This window comes from Camellia sinensis, chromosome 13, assembly GCF_055761805.1.
Source record: "Camellia sinensis isolate YWXY chromosome 13, ASM5576180v1, whole genome shotgun sequence".
NCBI lineage: Eukaryota > Viridiplantae > Streptophyta > Magnoliopsida > Ericales > Theaceae > Camellia > Camellia sinensis.
In genome coordinates this window covers 13,498,039-13,518,749 of record NC_138973.1, presented here as the reverse complement: position 1 = coordinate 13,518,749, position 20,711 = coordinate 13,498,039, and the positions used below count along the sequence as shown (strand labels likewise).

Below are 20,711 nucleotides of genomic sequence, written 5' to 3'. Positions count from 1 at the left end.
TCTCTGTTATAGCTAAATTCTTGCTTAAACCTATTATGCATCATTAAAATATAAAAAAATGATATACAAGTCCACTTTCTAGACCCAATGATGTTTAAGTGATATAATTGGTTAATTATTAGAGAACATATGAGAGAGAATATTGTCTTCAATATCCTAATTAATTACCACATTACTGGATTTGAAAATTTAGTCTAATTTTTTTTTTGTCTTAAATAACAATACTCTTAAAATATAATAAACCAATTGTCATGCTTTACAATTGCTCAAAAACGATTCAAAAACTTAAGATAATTGAAATTAAACTTTCAATCTCCCCGTGTAGCTGCACTCTACCATATTCAATCTACTGCATAAAGGGTTACATTTTATACATCAATTTCCCAAGAACCTCCTATGCATTTTATACATTTTATACATGCTTTAAAATTTAGTCTAACATATGCTCCTACATTTTGAACTGTGGTCTCATCTGGCAAAGTCTTCATAGAACCTCCACCATCGACTTTGCTATTACCTAAATCAGTTGTAGTTGAAGTTATTGAAAAAGAGCTAAATGACAAGCATACCAAATTAGGCCGCGATTCGGGCAAATTTGGGAGAGGCTCATTAGGGTTCAGGAAAACCTGAATCACCTTTCTCATCTGAGGCCGGAGCATTAAATCTGGATGCAAACAAGCAAGCCCTACAACCAAACTCCTCTTCACTTCCTCATCAAATTTCCTTTCAAGCAATCTATCCACACAATCGAGCAATGCATCGACACCCTTTTCGTATAACGTCCATACGCTATCTACTAAACTCTTCGCATCCATGATGCCTTTTGATCTCTTCCCACAAACCACTTCCAAAACCACCATTCCAAAGCTGTAAACATCAGACTCTGGGGTAACCCTACCCATTAAGCTAACCTCTGGTGACAAATACCCTGGTGTCCCTGCTATTCTGGTTGTGACTGAGGCTTCGTTTTGAAGTAGCCTGGCAAGGCCAAAGTCACCTAGATGTGCATTGTACTCTGAATCCAACATGACATTGTTGGGCTTCACATCTCTATGTACAACAGGGTTGCCACACTCTTCATGTAGATAAACTAATGCTGATGCTAATCCCAGTAATACCTTGTACCTGGTTGCCCAATCAAGGAAGGCGTCGTCCTTGCCGATGAAGCGGTCAAGGCTGCCATTAGGCATATATTCGTAAACCAGTAGGAGTTGGTCATGGTCATGGCACCAACCTTGGAGTTGTAGTAAGCTTTTGTGGCTTAGGCGGCTAATAGTGCAGATTTCTGCCAAGTATTCCTTCTCACCTAGATTAGACAGAAAATGGTTTTGATACGTGAACACATGATGACAATTTTCAAAAGAGCAATGCTATACATAATTTTATTTCAAATTAATATCAATAAAATAAAAATTAATTATAAATAAAATCTTAACAACAACAATCCAAGTCCTAAAAAAAAAAAAAAAAAAAAAGGGGCTTAGGTTATAGAATATATAAACTTTCATCAGGTCAGAGAAAGAAAAGAAATGTAAACTACCAATAGGTCTTAATAGTTGGACTTAATTCCCATGAAGTCCTATTGAAAATAAGTCTTAGTAAAATTGTAGGTAAAATAATTTTTTTGTGACAATGTTTTACATACGTCGTTAAAAATTAACAATTAGTGATTTTTTTTTATCATGATTTTTATAAATTGTCGCTAAAACTTACAATTAGTGACTTTTTTTATGACAGTTTTTTTCTATAGAACCTATTAAACAATAAGTATAATTATTAGGACCTATACGTAAGTACTCTCAGAAAAAATGGGTATATTTTCAGGACAAGTGCTGGCAATACCTGGTAGTGGTAGCACTGCATTAATCCTAGTGGAGTATGAGTGCAATTAGAATGAATGCAGTGCTGCCAGTATTAATAATCGGGAAATTAAAGGCAAGCAAACCTTGTTTGGATGTGGCATTGATTTTTTTGACAGCAATAGTGGTGGGAGGTTTCGACATAACGCCTTTGTAAACACTGCCAAAATCGCCAATTCCCAACAGGTTGTCTTTGCTGAAGTTGCGAGTTGCCTTTGAAAGTTTCTTGTAAGAGAAGAGTCGTGGTCCATTTGCTGCTGCTATCATCATTTCAGTGTCTACTTTCCTTGCAAGCCTCTCTTTTCGTATTCTAAGAGCTCTAAGCACAAACGGTAAAGCCAATATTGCAAGAAACAACAGCCCAGAAATCACTGGAACAGCCACTTTCACACCCAGGTTGTTTCCTGGCCCAAGGAATTTGTTTGGCAATTCAATGGATGTGAAGTTCCAAGCTAGAACTTGATGTGTTTCTGATAGAGTACCTGTGTAGAGACCGAAGTGGGCTGGGTCAGTTTTTATTGTCAAAATATGACATCAAATTGAATTCGAAATTTGGTGCTAAATAGGAATTAGACTAACCTCCCTCGTGTAATAAAGAAATTACAGTTAGCACACTACAACAAAATACATCTTTGCCAAATGTAAAATTTAAAAAAAAAGTAAAAGTAATTGGCGACTAAAGTTTTTAGTCGCTAATAGTGTAACATATCAGTAATTGGCGACCATGAGGTATTTTAGTCGTTAATTGTATAAAATGGTATATATATATATTTTGTACCAAACCAAACCCTAATATAATCTGCGCCTCTCTCTCTCTCTCTCTCTCTATTTTCGGCGTCCCTCTCCTTCCCCGTCTACGTTACTCCTCTCCCCTCCCTCTCTCACTGCCGCACTTCTTAGCCTTCGACGAAAACCGGTGCCCCTCCTCCTCCTTGGCCATCGCCATCGCCATCGCCATCGTCATCGTGAGTACCGCTGATCTGTTCACGCCGCCGCCTCCTCCTCCTCCGCCGATCTTCACAGATTCGTTTTTTCGTTTCTTTGAGATTTCACATCAGTGGGTTTCTATGGTTTTCGAAGATTGAAAGTTTGGCCAATACTGTTAGTCATTTGTTGGTTAGACGAACAAGAAATAATCATGCTGTGTATTAGACTAAAAAATTGATTTTATGCTTTATTATGTTTATGTTCAAATAATGATTTGCATCTAAACGCTCATATTTTTATATTTGAATAATGTATATATTATTGGAAAAAGAAGAATAATTAGGTAAATTCATTAGATAAAAGAGAGAGTAATTGTTTAATTTGACATCAGAATATATAATATTGGGAAAAAAATAAGTCGTACTTAAAAAAAATAATTACTAATACATGCAAAAATTTATATCCTTAATAATTAAAATTTATCATTAATTTGAATTTTATTTTCAAAATATTCTCCCTATAACATTTAAAGACAATATATAATATTTAATGACAATGTATAGTAGTAATTTCACCACTGCCACTAATACCGTTAAAATTGTTGTTATTGCAAAACAATGAATGCAATTTTATCAAAATTATAAGTAACTTTAATTTCTTTGTTATTTAGGAGCAAGCATAGTATATTGAAAGTCACGTTTTCAAAAGAGTACAGTTTCCTCCAATTGATTGCCCTTTACGGACCACATTAATTATTCGGCCTGTTTGTCTAATATGTATCTATAGATATATTGTTCTTTAAAAAAGAATTATATTGATTTGCTAATTGTACCATATTCACTACAATAAATTTGAGTTTTAAAGACGAATTTTTAGGAACAAAAATAATTAGTTTGCAAAAATCATGTTTTTAAGAACAAAATGAAGAAATTTAAAAAAGAGAAACATTTAATCATGTTATTACCTTTTTGAAACAAGTCTATTTGGTTGCAAAAACGTCATTCACTTTTCTCTACAATTTTAATCGGTGTCCAATAAACTCAAATCATACATTATTTTATTTTATATATTCATTCTTTAAGCTCAACAATCGGGACACTCGAAAAGAATGTCCTCTCTCTCTCTCTCTCGCGCGAATGCACTGCACTTCTTTCTATCTCATGAATTGGTGGTTTGTTGATTGCTTCTGAGATTCAATCCCTAATTTGATCTTGATGATAATTTCATCTCCGAGGTGTCTCATAGCATTTCTCCCGACAACGATTTTAGTATCCAGGAGTGATCGATTAATCGGTTTCAGTCTCATAGATATGGTTTTCGATCTGTTGTTCGCATTTGTTCTTCGAAAATTCTTATTTATTGGTGTAATGTTTGTGCTGATTATATATTATCATAATATGATTTGTCTTTAATGCGTATTTGTGAGTGTTAGATTCGGTAATTGTAGATATGATAGTCGATTACTCATTTGAGCTAAAATATGTACGAAATCAATGATGTTGTGGTTTTGTATTGGAGTTTTTGCTCTGTAATTTTGGTAATTTGGATTTGGTAATTGTGCAATTGAGTTGGTCTCTGTCACCATATGAAATTCGGTCACTAGAGCTCTATGAATTTGAATTTCTGCAACTGTTTTTCTGTCTACTGTTAAGCAATTTTCTCTCTCCATTACTGAGAATTCAAGTATTTTCAACTCTTTCTATGTCTCTGCAATATTTGTAATTTATGAGTTATTGGATGGCTATTTAACACAAAATTATTTGGGTGAACTTTTACTAGTGTCAAGGTGACAACATAGCATAGGTTATGACCTTCAATTCAAGTTCTATGAAAATAAAAATAAAAATGAGGCAATTCAAATTCCAGAAGATCTTAAATTGTCAAGTAGCTAATTATTGGTATTTTTTAATTTAAAATCATTAAGTCATCCTTATTTCAATCTCATATCCAACAAGAAAAGAAATATGTGTTCAGCCTCACTTTTTTGTTTAATAGTGTAACGACCCAATCTTGGCAAGGCAAAACCCCGCCAAGAGGGTGCACCTCAAACGCTATAGCACCTTTACACCACAATTCCTGTATAATCCTTACATCACATCACCACATCACCAAAAGTGCATAAGACCTTTCAATTGCCCAACATGTATGAGATGATCTATTCAAAGACAAAAAGTATTATCATGCTATAAGATAGTTCTCAAGCATTTCCTCCCCAAAAATAATACATACTATTCACGAATCCATCAATACATCCAACTTCATGAGCAACTATTTACAATCAACCTCCTTCATTAAAAAAAAAAAAGTAAACTTACATCCTAGAATGACCCTAAGCAAAACCTCAACTACAAGATGCCCACATTTGATCCTTCAAAAAAAATTCTAGTCTTCCAAGTTGAGGCGAGCCACACAAAAGTCTATGAATCTGGAAAAAAAATTATTTAAAAAGAATGAGCTAAAACTCAATGAGTATACCAATACCATGGCGTTATAAAACTTGCTCCTTCCAATTGGGTTCAAAATAAAGATAATAAACATAAGAGCTTAATTGGACTGAAATTTATACAAAATAAAAAAAAAAAAGATGAAATGTAATTTTCATAAAACGATATCAAGATTTTTCCAAAGAATCTCATAAGGCAGAAAAAAAAAATACATTTGAATAATGAAAGTAAACAAAAATACAACTTTTCAATACATTAAGATCTCATGTCCATCATACGAACCACTACATAGCCTTAGGGTCGCGTTACCTCGCGACTTAGATGGTGACGGTACCGTTACCCAAAACACAACCATAGGAACATAACTCATGTCATCGTAGCACTTCAATTCTTGTTTCAATGTTTCGGTCCCTGGGACCCCTTATACATACAACGACCCTTATGGTCCTTAAAACATTTCGGTCCCCAGGACCCCAAAGCATTTTGGCCATTGTGGCCCCGAAGGCTATATTCGGTTATATGATCAATAAAATAAATACCCTCAAATAGCGTTTCATTGTCATTCAATCATCATCATCATAAAATTTGAAGGACTCAAGTTAAATAAATTCTCATAAAAATTAGTGCTTCATTATACAAATGAAATCATATATTTATTTAAACTCAACCATTGGCCTCAATAGATTTATAGATTTTTCTTTTTATACATATATCATGATGAAATGCATCATTCGCTTCCTTTAATTCAAAATTATCTTCAAACTTTATAATAAAGATAGAGGTAAGGTAATTTCCATGGTAAGTATACTCACCTCCAAAAATAGCAAAAGCGTAGATTGAGACTCTACAAATTAATTCCCAAGAGGTATAGAGACGTCTTCCTCCAATCCTAACAATTAATAAATAGGACCTAAAATTAGGAAAAAACTTTCAATCAAAATTACAACATCTACAAAAATGATTCTAAATAAATTATGCTAAGGAATGACAAGCTAAAGAACTCCTCCGACTTCAAGTCACCCAAACAAATAACTTATCCAATCTCCACAACACCCATCCTTTGTACATCTTTGAGTTAATAACATTTTAAATATCCAATCAATTTATATGCACAATACCACCGTCAATTAACTACAAAAGTCAAAAATGAACATTTTTTTATAAACTCAACAATTTAAGTAAAATCTCTTCTATCATTTATAAAATTCCTCCATAGAACATAGAGATACCCAATCCACCATTTATCAAATCAATTTCAACATATAAATTTCCTAACACCAAAATCCCCTATTTTTACATCACATTCAAACCCTAGATTAACCCAAAATCTTAATCTTCAAAACAACCATCAAATTGATCATTTTTCAACATGTAAAACATTCATAGAAACTAATTGAGAGTATAAAATTCAACAATCAAACCCCAAATCATAATAGATCTAAAATACAAAAAATTTCATCATCTCTAACTCAAAATATGTAAAACTTTAAACTAAACTTTTAGAGAAAGATTCTTACCAATTACAAGCCTCTAATCCATCAAGAAAATAAACCCCATGCTTTGATTCTTCAAAAGATTAAGAAAAATCTAGAGTTGGTGCTTCGATTGTGCTATTTTCGGATGGATTTAAGGAGTGGCCGACCGGACCCTTTTTCCGGCGAGATAAGGTGGCCGGCGGTGGTGGAGATGGTGGGTTAAGGTGGTGGTGTAAGGGTGGAGCAAGGGTGTGGTGTTTGGCCACCAAGAAGGTAAACGAAAAAAATGAGAGAGAATGTAGAGAGAAGTTAGAGAAGGATGAATGAAGACAATGAAGAAGAAAAAAATGTGCACTTCTCTCTTTCCTTTTTTTTTTTTTTTTTGTGTTGAAATGGAGTGTTTGGTCACACCTACTATCAAGTTTGGAGTTGGGTTTAGATATCCTAAATGGAGTTTAACATAGGAGTGTTGTAAACAAAAAGGTTGCTTCTCTTTTCTCTTCACATGGTATTCTTCATCAAACCAGTTGTCCTTATACACAAGCACAGAATGGTGTTGCTGAGAGAAAGCATCGCCATATTACTGAAACTGCTATCACTCTACTTCATCAATCTTCTCTACCTTTGACATTTTGGTTTGATGCTATTGCTACAGCAGTATTTCTCATCAATAGGATGCCTAGTTCTGTTCTGTCTCAAAAATCTCCATTTCAGATTTTGTTTAACACTCTTCCAGATTTTTCTTTCTTCAAAGTCTTTGGTTGCCAGTGTTTTCCTTGGTTAAAGCCTTATACTACTCACAAGCTTCAACCTAAGTCCTTATCTTGTGTCTTTTTAGGTTATCATCCCACTATCAAAGGCTATAGGTGTTTAGATCCTATTACTGGCAAAATCTTTGTTTCTAGGCATGTCATCTTCAATGAAACCTGCTTTCCTTTTGCTTCTTCTTCTCTTCCCTCTTCATCTTCAACTAGCTCTTTGTCTCAGATTCATAATGTCTTCTGGCCTTCTTCTTCTTCTGTTTCTTCTGAATCTTTTACTGCCCCTTCTGCATCTCCATCTCCTTCTTCTCCTCATGCTACATTTACCTCTCCTTCTCCTCATGCTAGTCCTATTAATTCTCCTTCTCCAGCAGCCTCATCACCTCTGAGTTCTTCTTCTCCTTCTCATGCTATTCCTATTCATTCTATTTCCATTGATCTTCCTCTACCTTCTGGTTTGCCTTCTACTCTAGTTCCTTCCTTGGTTTCCTCTAATGTTCATCCCATGCTCACTCGATCCAAAACAAAACCTCCTCTGTGTCTCACAACCATCTCACCTTCTTATCTTTACACTGAACCTCCTACTGTTCAAGCTGCTTTAGGTTCTCCTGTGTGGCTTACTGCTATGCAGGAAGAATTTCAAGCCTTGCAGCAACAAGGTACTTGGGATCTTGTGTCTCTACCTCCTCATAAAATAGCAATTGGTTGTAAATGGGTGTATAGAATCAAAAGAAATTCTGATGGTTCTGTGGCCAGATATAAAGCTAGATTGGTGGCAAAGGGATATCTTCAACAAGAGGGTGTTGATTTCCATGAAACTTTTAGCCCTGTGGCTAAACAGCCCACAATTCGTATTTTTCTTTGTTTGGCTCTTCATTTTAATTGGCCTATTCATCAATTAGACATATCTAATGCCTTTCTTCATGGAACATTAGATGAGGAAGTGTATATGTTACAACCTCCAGGTTTTATTCAGTCTTCTAATCAAGTGTGCAAACTCAAGAAAGCCTTGTATGGACTTAAACAAGCTCCTCGAGCTTGGTATTCTACTTTCTCTAAATTCCTTATTTCTCAAGGCTTTGTTAATAGTCATTCAGATTCCTCTCTTTTTGTTCAACACACTTCCAGCAGTTTGCTTATTCTTGTTGTCTATGTTGATGACATTCTGGTCACTGGTAGTGATCCTGCTCTTCTTGCACAATTTATTCAGCATATGCATACAGTGTTCTCCATGAAGGAATTGGGGACTGTGTCCTATTTCTTGGGCATCTCCGTTAATACCTTATCTCAAGGGTACTTCTTATCTCAAACTAAGTATGCCACTGAGCTACTTCACAAAGCTGGTTTAACTGATTGTAAACCTTGTTCCACTCCTTTAGCTGTGAAGGCTTCTTATTCTCCTTCTTCTTCTTCAGATGAGCTTCCATTTTCTAATCCTTCTTTGTATAGGAGTATTGTTGGTGGTCTCCAGTACCTTACTATTACCAGACCTGATTTAGCCTTAGCTGTTAACCAAGCATGTCAGCATATGCATCTGCCCACAAATGCTGATTTTCAAGCTGTTAAACGTTTGTTGAGATATGTAAAAGGTACTCTTCATCATGGGCTACACTTTACTGCTGGTCCCTTATCTCTTCATGCTTTTTCTGATTCAAATTGGGCCGGTGATAGTGTTGATCGAAAGTCCACTTCAGGTTACTGTGTCTATTTGGGTTCTAATCTAATTTCATGGAGTGCTAAGAAACAACCTATTGTTTCTCGATCATCTACTGAGGCAGAGTACAGAGCATTAGCTAATGCCACTGCTGAATTAACCTGGCTGCAGCAATTGTTAAAAGATATGCATATTTTTCCCTCTTCTGTTCCTGAGCTCTGGTGTGACAACATTTCTGCAATGGCATTGGCTTCTAATCCTGTTTTCCATTCACGCTCTAAACATATAGAAATTGACTGCCATTTTATTCGGGATAAAGTTGTTGCCAAAGTGATTGCTTTGAAATATGTTCCTACAACTGATCAAGTGGCTGACATTTTCACCAAACCTCTTTCTACCTCTCGGTTTCTTTATTTGAAAGACAAGCTTCTTGTGCAGCCTTGCCCCATCAGCTTGCAGGGGAGTGCTAAGATACATCATCAGACACAGGTGCAGACTCAGGTGCAGCAGCACTCACACACTCACACAGGTGCAGACTCAGGTGCAGCAGCATTCACACACCCAGCAATGATAACTGATTCATCATCACAGCTGTAATGTTTGTTAAACAGTTAAAGTGGTTGTTAGCTGCATTGGTTAGTTAGTTAGCTAAGTTAGTTACTGAATTTGTTAAATCAGTTACTGAGTTAGTTAGATATTGTTCTCTATAAATATCTTGAGCAGTGTATATGAATTTGACTTTTGAATTGAATATAGAATAAATATCTTCTATTCTTTTCAGTTTGGCTCTAGATGAAATGTTGGGAATATTATAAATAGATGGACAGATAGATTGTGTTCAGCCTTCTTCAATTATTTCAATGTCACCTCTGCAAACTGTTTTAATTTGAACCGTTGTGGGATGGTGGGGTACTTTATCTAACAAAATATCTAGGAGTTCACCTACTTGCATCTTAGAGCTGAAAATGAAATTCTACATTTTTTTATTTTTTGTAAGGGACTGATTGGTAACAAGAGGATTTTTAGAGAGAGAGAGTTACTGGTATTGAGATGGAGATTGGAATCCAAATCATCAAATTTGCATATGTTGTTAAAATTCGTAATAAGTTTGAAAAAAAAAATATTAATGAAATATAAATCTAGAGATTTTTTATTTTTATTTTTTTATAACTAAATTTGCATAAAGAATTAATGTATATTATTACAGTTTAAATCAAAATATAGGGACCCATTTGTAAATTAAAAAAAAATAGAGCCTAAAAAACAAAAATTAATTTGTTGATCTTATTTTTATGGAGATTTTAATAAGGGCCCTATAGACCATAAGAATTTACAGGGCAGAGGCATAATAACACAAAATCAACAAGGTTATGATGAAAAAGGATTGAATTGCTTTGGCCAAGCACAAGACTTGAGCTGGATTTAATTTCTATTGGTTATATTTAAGCTTGAGTTGGATTTAATTTAAATTGGCTTACATTAAATAATATTTTACTTTGTGTTATGTTTAAATGTTAATGACTTATTTTTTTTAATTATTTATTATTGATTGACATCTAATTTTAGCATCATATTTCCTATTTTAGTATATCCTAATTTTTAAGCTTTTAAGCATGTTATGTTCTTTATCCCCTCCTAGTTCAACACTTTGGTTACTTTTTGTTTTTTTTTGTTTTTTTTGTTTTTCCTTTAGTTCTTTTGCACCATGGGTAGGAGTTGGATGCAACTTCATAATAGAAGGTCACCCCAGTACATTGATGGGGTGAGGGAGGGAATTTATCATATTTGCTTGTGATCATATGAAACCAGGGGTGGATAAGAGGTACATTATGCTGGAAGTTCTTTGAACCCATATCTAAATGATGATATTATGGACCTGGTTTCTTGGAATGAAGATGATGACAGTGTAATTTTTTTATTGTTTGGTATGACAGGAAGGTAAGTTTACCAATGAACCCTATACTATTGAGTCTACCCTCAAATTGATGCACTGCCGATATAACAACTATCACCATGACCTACAACAACTCTTTAGAAGTTTCCCTACAATGGAACTGGCCCTTGCGGATCCACCTGAAAATATGGAAAAAGAGGTGTGGAGGTTATTGTGCAAAAAGTGGTATGAGAAGGACTATAAGGTAACTTTGTAATTTTGTGCTCATTTTCTGTCAACCCGTTTAGAAAATTAGTGTATTTTTAACATTGTCTTATTGTATATTAAATATGATGTATTCCTTATGTCAAGTAAATATTTGGCACTTGCATATATTCTTTAGGAACTTGGATTTGTTGAGTTGTATAAAAAGACACATTTTAGTGACAAAAAAGAGGCATGAGTGCATATTGATGTTGAGATTTAGACATGTAAGACATCAATCTTTATGTACTTTCGTTTCTTATGTCTTTAATAAAATGTAGATGGATACTTAGTTTTATCTCAACTAATGAATATTGTAATACAAGCTTGAAAAGCGATTGAACAAAACTATTGAAGACAGATCTGGTCCGCTATCCAATGAGCAACTTTCTATTGAGGTATTTAGACAAAAAGTTGGCTACATACGAGGCTTAGGGCGTGGTCGAAAACCATGTACAACATTATCTGCAAACGTACTCGTGCCCAACTTGACTATAATGCCAAAGTCGACTTCTTGATGCAGTAGATCAGTTAAAGAGGGCCCTCTATTGATTTTTCTTCTTAGTAAGTTATCTTTTGAGATCTATATTTGATTTCTTTTGTGGGTTTCTATACAGCAGCATTAAGTAATTTACACATTCAGCTTGTGACTGACAAAACATACACATTGCATTAGCATTCTCTCTCTCTCTCTCTCTCTCTCTCTCTATATATATATATATATATATATCTCTGTTCTTAGTTAATGTCTTCATCATCAGCTCAGATGCTACACGAGTGGGACTTTTATTTTTTTTTCCGTTATGATGTGATCTCTACTTTTTAGCTAGAAACTACATGAAATTTTACATCTTTTGCTTCCATATACACGCGTATGTTGAATTGGTCTGTGTCGAGAATTTTCTTGAGCTTCACGGCAATTTTATGGTTGAAGGAAATGGATCTTTTGGGTTAGGAAAGTTACTTTTGTTGGAGATTGACGTCAGTGGGAGTTTATTCCTTTTGCAAATGTACATGTTCGTGGAGAATGACTTGTCGTGAACATAAAGTAAAGGTGAGCTTGCTCTCAATTTGTCTTAAATGTAATTGGCTGTAAATTATAGGCTGCCTCATTTACTGATCATTTTTTTTAATTTTTTTTTTCCATCAACTTAAACATCAATCATCCAACTTTTTAGGGATACTCCCATAATAGCAGAGCACCTTGCTTATGCTATATAATGATAGAAGCTAGTTTTTGGGGTGTAAGCTGGTTTTTGCTTTTGCTTTTGCTTTTTAATCATCATTTTGGGTAAGTAATTAGAAAGGAAAGTAATTATATCTTCATTGTTTCTTATTAGCATGTCTTGCAAGCTTGGTCAAAGATCTCAATTCTATGCTAGTCGTGCAAGCTTGCGTAGATTTGAAGGTTTGAAAGCTTTTTACGAGATTTTGAATGCCATTTCAACAAAATCCTTGAGAAGAATCTCTATCAGTTTATCATCTTTTGGAAATGATCAATAATGACTTGTACCCCCTTTTTTTCCCACCCCCTTGACCCCTTCTTCACCTGATTGGTCACTTTTTTTTCTTTTTTCTTTTTTTTTTCCCCTTCTCTTCCAATCACTACCCGCCACGTGTGTGTGGGGGGGGAGGGGGTAGTGATTCGAGGGGGTCTCAATCATCACCCTGGAAATGATACTTTTAAAATCTCTATTAATTTATGATATGCAATCCAGAGATATTATGTACCTCTGAATCAAAGCATGGTATTTGGTTGTTATTGACATATCTTTTGATTAAGCCTTTTTGAATGTGACAAGCATGTTTTTTTCTCTTTTTTTTTTTATATTTTTTTTGGTGGTGTTGAATTTTAATTTCGAGATACATAGATGGTCTAGTGATATGTTTGATATTTTCTGTTTGGTTGTTAAGCAATCAAGTAAGGAATATGAGTTTCTGTTCAGACTAGTATTTTTAGAGTAATTGTTAGTCGAAATAGGAAAATGTCTCGTAGCTCAAATTTTGTGGCTCAAAAATGGCTCAAATGGCCAAAACGACGTCGTTTTGGCCATTTTTATGTTGTTCTGTACTCAAAACGACGTCGTTTTGGCCATTTGAGCTACTTTTGAGCAACAAAATTTGAGCTACGTAGCATTGTCGGTCGAAATATTATCAAACTTTTAGAGACTAATTTTAATTATCTCAAAAAAATTATGGTTGCGTTTGGTAGAGCTTTCTAAATATAATTTGAGAGTAGGAATTATATTTTGAGTTTGTGATTTTTAGAATTATTATTTGAGTGTGGAAAATTTGTTTGGTGAAAGAGTTTTGAATTGAGTGGGGAATTTTTGATGCGACATATGATATTTGATACAAAAATTTACAACTTATAATTAAACATACAACTCAAAATTCTATTAAAGCTCATAATTTTTTTAAAAAAATTCAGAAAATATTTTTTTCGAATATGTAAAAATTAACAGGTGTGAATTGAATTGAGTGGGGAATTTTTGATGTGACATATGATATTTGATACAAAAATTTACAACTTATAATCAAACATACAACTCAAAATTCTATTAAAGCTCATAATGTTTTTTAAAAAATTCAGAAAATATTTTTTTCGAATATATAAAAATTAACAGGTGTGAATTGAAAAAAAAAAAAAAAAAATTGCACTGTTCCGGTCAACCGGCTGGTTGACTGGTCGGACGTCCGGTTAGTCCAAATTTTCCTGCCTTCAACCGAGTTTTTAAAATTGAACGTGAAATTAACTTTTGAAAATTGTAAATAAACGTCATGTGCAAAATAAGTTCTGAAATTAACGTTCCAGAGTTGTACTAAACACAGCCTATAGCTTTTATAGACCACTTTTAATTGTCTGGAAAACTAAGGCTGTGTTTGGTTGTGCTTTTGAAATGTGATTCTATATGCTAGTTTCAGCTCCATGTTTGGTAAGAGTTTTGGAATTAATTTTCCAAAATTCTGCCGAAAACTCTGTCCATTTTGCGCGTTTCTTGTATTTTTTTTGGCCAGGGGAAGACCGCCCGGTCGTCCCTAGGGACTACCACCCGGACGTCCTTGGGGACATCCACCCGGATGTCCTCTGCTGTACAGATTTTTTTTTTTTTTTTTTTTTTTTTGCAATTGATTTATATAATTGGGAAAAATATTTTCTGAATTTTTTTTAATTTTTAATGTGCTTTAAAATAATTTTGAGTTGTATGTTTAGTTAGGAGATGTAAATTTTTGTATCACATATCAAATATCACATCAACAATTTCTCACTCAAATCAAACCTCTTTTCCAAAACTATTTTCAAAACTCTTTACCAAACAAATTTTCTACTTTCAAATCATAATCCTACAACACACAAACTTAAAATACAACTCATATTCTCAAATTATATTTTCAAAACACAACCAAACGCAACCTAAAACTTTTACACATCACATTTAATTGTCTGAAAAACTAAAACTTTAATGGACCAATTTGTGTTGTCTCAAATACTAAATTTTCGGACCAATTTGTGTTGTCTCAAATACTAAATTTTTGTCTCCATAACTACTTTTTTTTTTGGCCTGGGTTGTAATATACTTTTAGAGACAAATTTTGGTTGTCTCAAAACTAAAACTTTTTGCAACCACATATTTTTGTTTTAAAAAGTTTATTTATAGTGACAAATGTAAAATTTTGTCTCTAACAGTTAATTTTTGGCTTTTCCAGACAGACCATTTTGGACTAATTTCGTGACGAAGGAAATTTGTTGGCCAAAGTTTTTTGTCCTAACAAATATTCCACTTTTTGGGACAGAATAAATTTGTCTATAAAAAGCTGATTTCTTGTGGTGATTTTTGAAATCTAAAATCATATTTTCCACAACACTATTTCATGAAATAATTAGAATTTAAGAAATGAGAAAAAAAATGGATTTAGTGTAAATAATTGGGTACCTGTGGCGGCTGTGAAGCCCACGTAAACAGAGCTAGGAATTGTATGCCACAACTTCATTGTATGATTGAGAAAGCTCACTAGTGGATCCCCATTATACCAGACATAAATCTGAAGATTCTTGGTCCACCCATCATATTCGACGCGAACCGTTATTTCTCTACCCGTCTTGAGATATATTCCGGTGCTGTTGAGGCTCTTCACCGCAACCGGGTTTTGTACGCTTACGGTGTCAATTGCGATGTGGTTATCATCCGGGTCGAATTCATTCTTGTACGTGTCGAACTCTATTGCAAGTTGATGAACTACACCTGTAATAATAATAGTACACATCAATTACTCTAAGATCAGTCTTTTAGACTCTGTTTCTTTGTTTTTTTTGGTTTTGTTTTTGTTTTTTTGTGGGTTTTAAACTTCAAAAAATTGTGAAAAGTGAAATTAAAAGAGAGTGAAGTAGAGAAATATATATATTATTGTAAGCATTTGATTAAAATGAAATTTTTGTAAGAAAAATTTGAAAAAACGGGTCACAATTTAAGGTTCCACATCTTCGTTGCATTTGTTATTCAGAAATGTTATAGTGCATGTTAGGGAAAATCGATGTGATTCCCCACAAGTAAATCAATCAATGGGAATAAAAACTAATGCGGAAAAATTAAATCAAAGGCAACACAAGAATTTTTACGTGGTTCCCTCAATGTGAGGTACGTCCACGGGATCGAAATCCGATTCCACTATCAACCAAATAATTCCAAACGATTACAAACGAGACACTAATGGTCTCACAAAACACCCTTAGGTGAATTCCAAATAATCACAAATAAACAAAGAGGAAAGACCTCACCAAATAGAAGAACCAAAATCTTCTGAACCAAAGTTGAAGAAGACCTAAAATAACGAACTAAATCATCCAACTTATGAAGCCGAAACCGAAGAAGCCAACCGAAGATTCCATACCTTAATCAAATAAGCCACTGGATTGACTTTTCCATATGCACTATCTCACAAAACAAATTGATCAATGAAGTGTTTCACAAAAACGGCTGCTGTTTTTTCCTCACGCACCGAGCAAAAAACCATAAACAATATATATATATATATTGTTAAATCTAGGACTTATTTTATTAAAATCCTAATTGTATCCAAATTGAATTGGGTCTCCTCAAATATAATATATAAAAATATATTATACTAAACCAAGCCAAATTAAAACTTTTAATAAATCAATTGGGTCCCACACTCCAATAAGGAGGTATACCCAACAATTCTCCCCCTACCGACTTAGGTGGAGACATCAACCATACCCGCCAAAGTTCGACACTTTAAATGTTTGTCCCTCGACAAAGTCTTCGTCAACATATCTGAAATATTATCATCTGTGTGAACCTTTTCGAGTTGTAACAATTTCGAATCTAACACATCACGAATCCAATGGTATCTCACATCAATGTGTTTCGATCTCGAATGAAAAGTAGAATTTTTACTCAAGTGAATAGCACTTTGACTATCACAATAAAGCACATACTTTTCTTGCTTCAAACCCAACTCTTGCAAAAATTTCTTTAACCATAACTCTTCTTTGCAAGCTTCTGTAATAGCAATAAATTCAGCTTCGGTAGTTGAGAGAGCAACACATTTTTGTAATTTAGATTGCCATGCCACAGCTCCCCCTGCAAAAGTCATCAAATACCCCGAAGTAGATTTCCGAGAATCAACATCACCAGCCATGTCAGAATCTGTGAACCCATCAAGCATCGGCTTACCATCCCCAAAACACAAACATACCTTCGAAGTCCCTCGAAGATATCTTAGAATCCATTTTACCGCTGCCCAATGTTCTTTACCCGGATTAGAGAGAAACCGACTCACCACACCAACTGCGTGAGCAATATCCGGCCTTGTACAAACCATGGCGTACATCAAAGAACCAACTGCTGAAGCATAAGGAACTTTCAACATCTCTTCTTTGTCTTTCTCACCTATAGGACATTGATTCGAACTAAGCTTGAAGTGACCCGCAAGTGGACAACCAACCGGCTTCGCTTTATCCATATTGAACCTCTCAAGAACTTTCTCAATGTAGCTTTCTTGAGACAACCAAATCAGCCCCTCTTTGCGATCACGAACAATTTTCATACCAAGAATTTGCTTTGCCGGTCCCAAATCTTTCATAGCAAAAGACTTGCTCAACTCCAATTTCAACCTGTTTATCATGGTAGAATCTTGACCCACAATTAACATGTCATCAACATAAAGCAAAAGAATAATAAATTTACCATCTGGAAAATTTTTCACAAACACACAATGGTCCGAAGTGGTTTTAGTAAAACCATTATTCATCATGAAAGAGTCAAATTTTTTGTACCATTGCCGCGGGGCTTGCTTGAGACCATACAAACTTTTCTTCAATTTGCAAACAAATTTCTCTTTCCCTTTTTCCACAAAGCCTCCCGGTTGCTCCATGTAAATTTCTTCTTCAAGATCACCATGTAGAAATGCGGTCTTCACATCAAGTTGCTCAACTTCAAGGTTCATACTTGCAGCCATGCCAAGTACAACCCGAATAGAAGACATCTTCACAACCGGCGAGAAAATCTCGTCAAAGTCAATACCTTTCTTTTGCCCAAAGCCTTTCACAACAAGACGTGCCTTGTACCTCAGATTCTTGCCATCATTCTTCAATTTGAAGACCCACTTATTTTTCAGAATTTTCCTCCCTTTAGGCAATTTCACTAAATCATAAGTCTGGTTTTCAAGTAAGGAATTCATCTCCTCTTCCATGGCCTTTTTCCAATCACCTTTCTTTGTATGCTCAATTGCTTCTTGGTAGCTCTCAGGCTCCCCTTGATCAGAAATCAACACAAATTCATTAGGAGGATACTTTCTTGAAGGTTGTCGGTCCCTTGTAGATTTCCTCAACTCAAGTTGTGGTGACGGTACTTGAGTTGGATGTTCTTCCTCAATTTCTGGCTCAACTTCATTAGGATTAGCATCATCCTCTACATTTTCAATAGGTGGCTGCACATCTCTCCCGTTTTCATCATCAACTGAAGATGAAGGAGATGAATCCATGTCAATGAGATCACTAGTTTTTGGCTCCGGTTGATCACCTTTGCCAAAGTCTTCAATTGTTTGGTCTTCAAGAAACACAACATCACGGCTTCGAATGACTTTCTTGTCGACCAGATCCCACAATCTATACCCAAATTCATCACGCCCATAGCCAAGAAAAATACATTGTCTTGACTTGCTATCAAGCTTGGACCTCTCATCTTTTGGAATGTGAACAAAGGCTCGGCAACCAAACACTCTCAAGTGCTCATAAGACACATCTTTGCCGGTCCAAACTCTTTCTGGAACATCACTATTCAATGGATAGGAAGGAGACAAATTGATCACGTCAACCGCCGTCTTCAATGCCTCACCCCAAAAGGATCTTGGCAATTTAGCTTGTGAAAGCAAACACCTTGTTCTTTCCACAATTGTGCGGTTCATCCTCTCGGCAACGCCATTTTGTTGAGGAGTCTTCTTAACTGTCTTTTGGTGTCGAATACCTTGACTGCGACAATACTCATCAAATGGCCCAATGTATTCACCACCATTGTCTGATCGGATGCACTTCAATTTCTGCCCTGTTTCTCTTTCAACCATGGCCTGAAAATGCTTAAATACTTCTAGAACTTGATCTTTAGTTTTTAGTAGAAAAGCCCAAACTTTCCTTGAATAATCATCAATGAAAGTAATAAAATAAAGTGCACCACTATGTGTTCTAACTTTTAAAGGACCACAAACATCAGAATGAATCAACTCCAAAACATTTTCTTTTCTAGAAACAACATTTTTATGAAAAGAAACTCTATGTTGTTTACCCGCCAAACAATGAACACAAGTTTTAAGATGTGTACCTTTCAAACCGGGTAGAAGCTCTTTCTTGAACAAAACTTGCAGCCCCTTTTCACTCATATGGCCAAGCCGCTTGTGCCACAATTCGGTAGAAGTATCATCTTGAAGTGCATTGACAATACCTTTACAAATTTTTCCTTGCATCGAATAAAGTGTATGAGTCTTCTTACACTTAGCCACCACCAAGGAACCCTTTGTGAGCTTCCATATTCCATCACCAAATTTGTTGTTGAAGCCTTCATCATCTAGCTTCCCGGTAGAGATCAAATTGAGGCGAATGTCGGGAACATGCCTCACATCCTTAAGCAACAACTTGCAGCCCAAATTTGTTTCCAAGCAAACATCACCCATACCAATAATCTTGGACAAACCTTCATTACCCATTCGAACAGAACCATAATCTCCTGCAGTGTAGGTAGTGAAGAAATCAACTCGAGAAGTCACATGAAAAGAAGCACCAGAATCAATCACCCAATTGCTCTCTTGGCCCACAAAATTGATACAATCATCTTCACAAACGACCATGAGATCACCATTGGTAGTAACTGCTGTTGTGTCTTCTTGCTTCTTATCCACACTTTTATCACGCCTTTTCTCCTTATTCTTGAGCTTTCGGCATTCTCGCTTCATGTGTCCTTTCTCATGGCAATAATAGCACTCAATATCTTTCTTTGAAAAAGAACCATCTTTTGACTTGTCACGGCTTTGATCACGACCATGAGGAGTCTTACTTCTCCCCCTTGTTTTGCTTCGGCCTCTCACAACGAATGCTTCCGAATGAGAGGAACCCGCTGATTTTCTTCTAGTTTCTTCATTCAACAAGCTACTAGTGACTTGGCCCATTGTGACAACTCCATCGGGCGCTGAATTACTGACGGTCACGACCAAAGTCTCCCAACTTTCGGGCAAAGAACTAAGTAGCATCAAAGCCTGCAACTCATCATCAAAAACAATTTTCATAGAAGCAAGTTGGTTAACAATACTCTTTATTTCATTCAGATGTTCCGGAATAGGGCTGCCCTCTTTATATTTTAAATTGACCAACTTACGAAACAGAAAAGCTTTATTTGTGGCTGATTTCCTATCATAAAGGCCCTCTAATTTTTTCCATAAATCATGTGCTGAAGTTTCAGTAGCAACATGATGAAACACACTGTCATCAATCCATTGACGGATAACACCAACGGCTTTTCGATTAAGCCTATTCCATTCATCATCTTTTATACCCTCGGGTTTGCCAGAATCACCCTCAATGGGTCCATATAAATCTTTACAAAATAATAGGTCCTCCATTTTAGTTTTCCAAGTTACCCAATTGCTTCCATTGAAGCTAGACATACGACCCACATTCCCCTCCATTGATTTACACAAATAAATAGACCCAAATAAACCGTAAGCTCTGATACCAGTTGTTAGGGAAAATCGATGTGATTCCCCACAAGTAAATCAATCAATGGGAATAAAAACTAATGCGGAAAAATTAAATCAAAGGCAACACAAGAATTTTTACGTGGTTCCCTCAATGTGAGGTACGTCCACGGGATCGAAATCCGATTCCACTATCAACCAAATAATTCCAAACGATTACAAACGAGACACTAATGGTCTCACAAAACAC

General features: G+C 35.2%; 1 protein-coding gene and 1 long non-coding RNA gene across 2 annotated transcripts in view; both read right to left on the bottom strand.

Annotated features, from left to right (window-relative positions):
- Positions 1–278: 278 nt before the first annotated feature.
- Positions 279–20,711, bottom strand: part of LOC114267388 (putative L-type lectin-domain containing receptor kinase S.5) — a 43,691-nt gene continuing 23,258 nt past the window's right edge. The window contains exons 2-4 of the mRNA XM_028208424.2: positions 15,193–15,501; positions 1,946–2,341; positions 279–1,306 (exon numbers count right to left, since the gene is read on the bottom strand). Coding sequence (XP_028064225.2) covers positions 369–1,306; positions 1,946–2,341; positions 15,193–15,501 — 1,643 coding nt within the window. The 3' untranslated portion in view covers positions 279–368. The remainder of the gene's footprint in view (positions 1,307–1,945; positions 2,342–15,192; positions 15,502–20,711) is intronic.
- LOC114267390 (uncharacterized) lies at positions 4,919–7,046 on the bottom strand. Its single transcript, XR_014348344.1, has 3 exons — positions 6,748–7,046; positions 6,043–6,119; positions 4,919–5,211 (listed from the first exon to the last, which is right to left on the bottom strand). It is a non-coding gene; the product is annotated as an uncharacterized LOC114267390 (long non-coding RNA).